Consider the following 7,552-nt stretch of genomic DNA (forward strand, 5'->3'; position numbering starts at 1 on the left):
TCCCCCCCCCTCCCCGCGGCTGCCCCGTCGCCATGGCAACGCGCTCCCCCCCACGTGACCCGCGGCAGGCCGCCTGTTACCAGGGACGCGGCGGGGGGGGGGGGGGGGAAAGGGGCCGCTCTTCCTGATTGCCCCCCCCCCCACCAAGCAATGCCATTGGCCGCCCTCCCATTGGCTGGGGAGGGAGGGGGGGCGCGGAGCCGGGCCGCTGATTGGCTGGGCGCGGAGGTGAGGCCGTGGGGTGATGGCGGGCCGGGCGGCTCGGCGCCATTATGGGAAAAGGACAGGGGAGGGAGGGGGGGAGCGCGCGCGCGCGGAGCCGTGCACGCGGCGCCGCGCGCCCGCGCGCGGGCGGCAGCCAATGGGAGGGCGGCGGGAAGGCGGGCTGCACGCGCGGCCCGCGTGGCCCCCTCAGTCCGCGGCGGCCCCCGGCGGAGGCGGGCGGGCGCCGGAGGCGGCTCTGTCCCCGCGGCCGCGGCCTCCTCCCCCCTCCCCTTCTTCCCTCCCCTCCCTCCCTCCCCCGGCTGTGGGGAGAGAGGCGGAGCCGCCGCCGAGCCCCGGGGCCGCCGCCCGCCGCCTTTATCTGTCCCGGCGGCGCGGGGGGGTGGCACTGGGGAACACCTCGTCGGCAGGCAGGCGCCTATAAATAGGGCGGCGGGGATGGGAGCGCGGACACGGGCGGCGGCGGGGAGCGGCTGCGCCACACGGTGGGTGCCGGGGATCCGCGGGTGTCAGCCATCATCCACGGGTGCCTTTGTTGGTGTCATTTGGGGGCTGTTTCCTGGCTTCTCGGGCGGAGGGGGGAGGGTGGGGCCGCTTGTAGGGTGGCTCCGGGGTGGGAGAGGAGGGGAAGGGATAAGAGGGGGAGCACAGCTCGGTGCAGCACGATCCCTAACGCCCTCCTCCCCGCAGGGCTTCCCCACGGGACGGCAGCAGCCGAGGCACGGCGGAGGGCAGCCGCAGCGCCTAGTCAGGAGGAGGAGAAGGACCAGGAGGAGGTGATCCCCGCCGTCATGATGCAGCTCTGCGACTCGTACAGCCAGAAGTACTCGCTGCTCAACGCCATGAACCGCTTCATCGGCGCCGTCAACAACATGGACCAGACGGTGATGGTGCCCAGCCTGCTGCGCGACGTGCCGCTGCTGCTGGAGGAGCTGGACGCGGCCGGAGCCGTCTGCCCGCAGCGGGAGGCCCCGCTGCCCACCGCCAGCCCCGGCGCTTACTTCTCCCGGCGGGACATGTACAGCCACTACGTGCTGCTCAAGTCCATCCGCAACGACATCGAGTGGGGCGTGGTGCAGCCACCGCCGCCGGCCGCCGACGAGGCCGCCCGCAAGAAGGACAAGCTGGGCGGCGGGCCGGCCGAGGAGGGCGAGGCGGAGGAGGACCTGGAGCAGCAGTTCCACTACCACCTCAGCGGCCTGCACACGGTGCTCTCCAAGCTCACCCGCAAGGCCAACGTGCTCACCAACCGATACAAGCAGGAGATCGGCTTCGGCAGCTGGGGGCAGTGAGGGTGGGAGCGCGGGGCGGGGGACGGGACGGGACGGGATGGGATGGGATGAGACGGGACGGGGGGCGGCGGTGGGAGCGGGGTTCCCTCCGCAGGACCCCCCCCCTCCCTTGTTTTGCACTACTTTCCTAACGGGGGTGGGGTCTCCCCGCGTGCTCCCGGGACTGCAGTCGTTTTTACCAACGCACAAAACAGAGAGCGAGCGAGATGTAAATTAATCGATACTAGTTTATTAATTTTTTTTCCTCTTTTTTTTTTTTTTTTTTTTTGTATGGTGTGGGGCGAGCTGTGCCTCTTCCGGGCAGGGAGGGTGGATTTGTACGTGTATGAGCGCGTTGCATAGCTGGCCGGTCTGAGGCTAAAGAGGAGCCGATGAAAATAACGAGACTGGCTTAAAATTGCTCGTCTTACCCGGGACGGGACCCAGTGGACTCGCAAACACCCCAGTTCACTGGGAAGGATGAAGGGTTCCACGGTTGTACATGTACTGAAGCCTATTTAAAACTTTTTTACTCAGATGTAGAGTATATTCTAAAATAAATGCAAATGTATTGACTAAAAGTGACTTAACTTTTTGGTATGATTTATGTTTCATTAATTAAATGATATTTTTAACATCTGAAATTCATCTGTTGTTCTTATTTCCGGCACTGCCTTTGTAGACACAGAAATCTCTCTGTGTGTGTAAGAGACTTGCTGTTTGGATTTTGTTTTTTTTTCTGTTTCCAAAGGGAGTGACTAGGTACGATGGTAACTCGGCAGATCTAAAACTGGCAGTGAGTGAATTAAGCACACTGTAGGCGTCCCCAGTGCTGGTCAGCTATTCCCAACCCAGTCGTGCAGGGGTTCTGTACGAGCAGGAGCGTGAAGGTCAGCGCCTCTTTAACAGAATCTGAGAAGATGGAGTCATGGCTACTCGCAGGCAGCGATTCATGGGGGCTGGAGCGGAGCCTAGCAATGACTTGTGTTTTTTTTCAGGAGGTATCTGAATGCACTGCAGGCAGCCCTTTTCTCTGCCTCAGAATAGGTCTGGGACACTTGCCTCCCCTGTCTCCTCTCCTCTGCAACCCTCTTTGGTAGCTAGAAGTTAACTGGTGTTATGTTATGCAAATCGTATCGATTTCATTTTCTGTGTTCTTTATTATTCCATTTGCTGAAGTAATGTGCCTCAGAATTGGGTCTGCATACCAGGTTTGCTGTTTAGGCTCGACCTCGAGTAAGTTCTAATATTAAAAGTGTCTTTGATTACATTAAAGTGTGTGTATAGCCATCGAATAAGTACAGACATCTTCCGTAAGGTAGGAAGCCTGCAGGCAAGGGCATGCTGTGTGTGTAGGCACCTTCTTACACTGAGATTTCATTCTCTGTTACTGCTCTCAAATACAGGGCTGGTTTGTTTGTGTCTTCTAAAGATAACTTTTCCTCTTAGCTTTAAGGATTTTTATTTTGCTTACATTGTTGTATGTGTGTTTTGTTTTGTTTTGTTTTTTTTGCCCAGCTCCTCTGTTAGTGCGTTGTAGTAAAGCACAGGCACTCCAGGCATCGTACCAGTTGATGTGTGTGTGCAGCTAAAAGAATCAGCCTGCAAGTATGTTTAAAATGCATATTTTAGAAGGCTTGCCCTTCTAAGGTAAAGGAGAACTTCAGGAGGCCGGATGATTTTCTAAGCTTAGTGCTGATTGTTCTCTTTTGTAATGTTTTTAGCCCTCCCTTCCCCTCCCCCTTTGGGAGGATGCCAGGAAAAAGTCCAGGGAGCAACGAGGGGGATTACCCTGGTTGCATGGCCCAGCCGATGGGGTGCACAAGTTGGGGTGCCTCGTGGTGGGGTTTTGCTCTCCTGAACCCCAGGGCGAGAGGAAGAAGCTGTTCGGCCCTGCTGCCTTGTGCTGGGCCTGCTGAAAGCCGCCTTCCAGCCCCGTTCAGGAGGGCTTGTAAAAGCCCGGACTCAACCAGCTAACGCAGCAGCGCTAACTTCTGAACCCCTGCTAACTTCCAGCTTCAGGCTCTGCGCTGCTTGGGGGTTGCGCAAGAGGCAGGGAGCTGCTGAATTGAAGGATGAGTAACGCTAGGAAAAGAGCTGGTGTTATGCTAGTGCAGGATCGCCCTGTACGACATCTGTTCTGCTTGCATCCTAAAAAAAAAAAAAAAAAAAGATTTTCTTTCAGTGAAAGAGCAGCTAAAAACTAGCAGCAGTTGGCAGTAAAGGAGGAATTCCCTTACAAATCTGTCTGTGGGTGGCAGAAGATGTGGTTCTAGGAGGATGACATGGTGCTTTGAGGGGATGACACAGCATTTTGAGGGCTTGTCCTGTGTGGGTGACCACCCCGTGGTTCTCCAGCTGCACGTGGCTCCTGCGTGGGGCCCTGCCTCATGACTGGCAGCAGCCTGGGCAAGAAACCGCTGAGACGCCCACCAGGAGAGACTCTGTCACCTTCTACCTGGGAGCTGCTTCAGAGTTCCCCTTTTTCAAGGTTATCTGGGCGAATCGAGGCTCTGAGGATCAAGAGAACAATCTCATGATGCAGGGGAGGGGAAAATAATATCAGATACCAACAGGGATGTGTGTGGCACGCGAAGGACAAGGAAGGGAGCTGCTGGTGGCTGGCACCGCTGAGGAAAGCAACTTTGCCTGAAAAGTGCTCGGGCAATTACGTAAATACCAGCACCTGACACTGCAGTAAGCAACGATGGAAATGCAAAGTTTTAGTGCCCGGATTTTGTATGTCAGATGCTGAACTGGGGAAAAATAAAATCCATTAGTGGTGCTAGGTAATACAATTAAGTTTATTTTTAGGAGGAGTCGCATTTTCTTCTGAAGGACTGGGCAACTTTAAGTGCTCTTGATCGGATACCAAGTCCAGCAAACCTTTAGTCTGCTCCAGTAAAGCGCTTTTGATACCTGTAAGTGATAATGAAATGTGACGCGAATCTAACTTAAAGTATCTTTATGATGCCAAATATTCTGATAAGTGCCTTGCTCTCCACGCCAGGCCTGAACAGAAAGCCAGCTCGTGGAGCTGCAGTGTCCACGTGCAAAGCAGTGGGATATACGGACACACAGCGACAAGCAGCTGGAGTTTTTAGCTCGTTGAAACTAAATAGGCCCGATATACAGTAAGCAGAGTAATAAATAAGGAGACGCAGAACAGTTTGCACTCGTGAATTGATTACAGCCCAAGGGATCTTACAGCCAAGGAGCCTCAAGGACATTCCTCACGGGATGCATCAGTTCGTATATAAAAGTGCCCGGCGCACGTCATTGCAGTTTATGAGCTAACTCTTATTTTTGTATATACAAAAGAATGGGAGGACAAACAGGGGCAACGCTGAGGTTTGGTCTCAAGGCATGTGTGCGTATATAGCTATAAAATAAGGGTTTGGGGGATCGGGCACGAGCCCTACGGAGAGAACGGCTTTCAAAGGCTGCTTTGACCATCGGCAGCTGTCCTGGACAGGCTGGATTAAGTGCGCGTTGCATGAATCATCTCTGCCTCTGGCACCAGCGGGTTTTCTCCGTCCCCTCCCAGAGGTGGGCTGCCGTATCCATTTCTGGTGGCTGTCCCTCCCGCTGGGGGCTTGCATTTCTCCTCAGCCTCCTCTCCTGGGCACAAGCTTCTTGTGCTGTGGCCAAGAGCTCGCGGCGGTCAATACTTGCTGGAAGGGGGTGGATGAGGCTGAGTCAGGCCAGGCTGTCATCTTCCTCCTGCCTCTCTGGAAGTTTTTTTTTGCTTGCAAAAGGTTTTTAACTGATGAAGAGATCTGGGTTTTCTGCTTTGTTCTCCCTTCCTCTCTCCCCAGGCACTTGCACCAAGAGGCACGAGTCATCAGTAGCGAAAGATGAGCAGCCATCAGCGGCCAGATGGAAGGGTATATTAGGACCTCATTATGATGGAGTTAAGATCTGCACCCTGTTCTACCAGAAGGAGAAAAAAAAAAAAAAAGATTATAGGAAGCTTCTCTTTGTGCCTGTTCGCTTGGTGCACAGCTTATCTCTCTGCGGAAAAGTCTGCAGCAATTTCTCCCAGAGACTTACTTCCCTGAAGCACTGAGTATGGGAGGGGATTGTCTGGAAGCACTGCCTTTTATTATTTATATCTTGCTCACAGTGTGCGAGGTACTATATTCCAAAGAGCTCAAGGATCTTAGATGATGATATGCACAGGTGAAAAAAAAAAATAAAATAAAGGTTCACATCGGATTATAACCTGCCATAAAATCTGGACAGAGTGCATGCAAGGTGAGCGTTTCGATTGCAGTTCCAGCTTTGCACGCATTTTTCTGCTATTTGTCGTCGTCACCTTTAAACAAGCAGAAATACCCAAACATATTAGTTCTGAAATTGCAAAACCATTTTTTGTTCCCGGCCACAGACTTGCACGACAAGTCTGAGTCCAAATTAGTTTTAAGGATTTAAATTATAAGCTCCTTTCCAAAAGGAAATTTGCAAATAGGAGTGCAGTAATGGTACACCTCTTTGTTAGCGGCCAGCTGCCAGAATCAACACTCTTTATAAGAAGAAATATTCCTTCTCCTGTCAAACGATCTCAAACTTGCTTGATCCAGAGTGAGGGAAACACCTTCTAGTTTTTGCGCTTTTGAGTTTTCTTCTGCAAGGGGTGGCACGGAAGAAGCTTGGAGAGAGAGGAGAGATAACCAGGGCCTGCGCATTAAATCACGAGGCAGCAAATGAGCTCACCTAGAGATGTTTGTGAGGTTTGTCACAGTACCAATTAGGGTGTTGTACCTTTTTTATCATGTTTATCTACATACAAGTGATCCTAATGTGATTCCTTCTTTTGGTGCCAGTCTGTTTTACCTTAGCAACTTTGGGCTGCAGGCAACAGGGCTGTCATCCCAGAGGCACAGACGCACTGCTTGGGGCCGAGCCTTTTTAAACACATCTCCCTTTTCATCCGTGTTTGAACCAGGAAGGCAGGCACCGTGTCTGCAGCAATAACTCAAAGCAGGATGATCCCCTCGCCGTGGGATCGCTGCTTTGCCATTGATGTGCGTGCTGGCGCGGAGGGAGGAATGCCAGGGTAGGACAAGGTGAAGCTGTGTGCACCACAGCTGGGCTTTGCAGGAGAGCAGGGAGCACACAAAAAGGGGGATCCCTCTGCCTCATGCCCCATAACTGCCCCAAAACTGGCGTGGATTCTCACGGGGAGCCAAGGAAGGGCAATAAAGGAGCATCCTCTCCCCGCTGCCAAGCGGCAGGGCTGCTGCCCACGCTCAGAGGGCTTTCCACCACGCACGGGGCAGGAGAGATTTGTCTGAGGCCCACGCTGACGGCATTCGTGGTTTATCAAAACACCTGGAGGCTGGCAGATTAAAGACTTGCCAAGTCAGCACTTGTCTGCCGACAAGCAGATGTGGCATGGATGGAGGCTGTTTGAATGCAGAGATTAGATATGTTAGATAGGCTACACCCTTTCAGCATTTTTTTTTTTTATGGGTCTGCGGGAAGCCTGACTGGTCAGCTGCTTTCACTTACACCACACTCAGCAGGGATCTTATTGGAATCTGAGAATGATTTTTTATTTATTTATTTATTTTTTTTTGCGTGCAAAGAAAGAGTTTCAGCTCTCCAACGTTCATGTGTAACATCCTGCTCCCCTTCTCTCTTGCAGGTGTATGGTCTAAAAGCAGACCCAAGGAGACACGAGGTCCCAATTAGGCATACCTAAAAGCATTTTTTCAAGTTTTAATATCTGTACTTCTGAGGTATTGCATTTCACTTTGCTCAGATTTGAAATGGCTTCCCCAGGCCTGTCAGCAGGAAAAGGGGAATGAGCGAACTCCCCTGGAAGTCTGGAACTGAAGTCTGGTTTTCTTCAGGTTTCAGGTAGGATAAGCAACCTACAAGGCTTCGTGCATGTTGTTCATTTACTTTACATTGCGTTCTTATTATCAGATCATTTTGGAATTGGAATGCATGTATTTCTCATGGCACGTACTCCTTGAACCTGGTTGTATGCACCTAGCTAAAGAGTTATGCAAATACGCACTCATTAGGGTACATTGACAGGTACGCTGATA

The 7,552-nt window shown here is 52.6% G+C and overlaps 1 protein-coding gene across 1 annotated transcript; it reads left to right on the top strand.

The window, feature by feature from the left end:
* The first annotated feature begins 419 nt into the window (after positions 1-419).
* Positions 420-2,137, top strand: MID1IP1 (MID1 interacting protein 1). The gene is made up of 2 exons (XM_084506429.1): positions 420-707; positions 913-2,137. Exon 2 carries the CDS (start codon positions 1,014-1,016, stop codon positions 1,512-1,514), a length of 501 nt encoding a protein of 166 aa, XP_084362555.1. The 5' UTR covers positions 420-707; positions 913-1,013; the 3' UTR covers positions 1,515-2,137.
* The last annotated feature ends 5,415 nt before the right edge of the window (positions 2,138-7,552 follow it).

This window comes from Aythya ferina, assembly GCF_964211825.1.
Source record: "Aythya ferina genome assembly, chromosome: 1".
Taxonomy (NCBI): Eukaryota; Metazoa; Chordata; class Aves; order Anseriformes; family Anatidae; genus Aythya; species Aythya ferina.

Bases quoted from the DNA above. Each gene is read 5' to 3' on its own strand.
- MID1IP1 (XM_084506429.1), top strand. From the start codon at position 1,014: ATGATGCAGCTCTGCGACTCGTACAGCCAGAAGTACTCGCTGCTCAAC.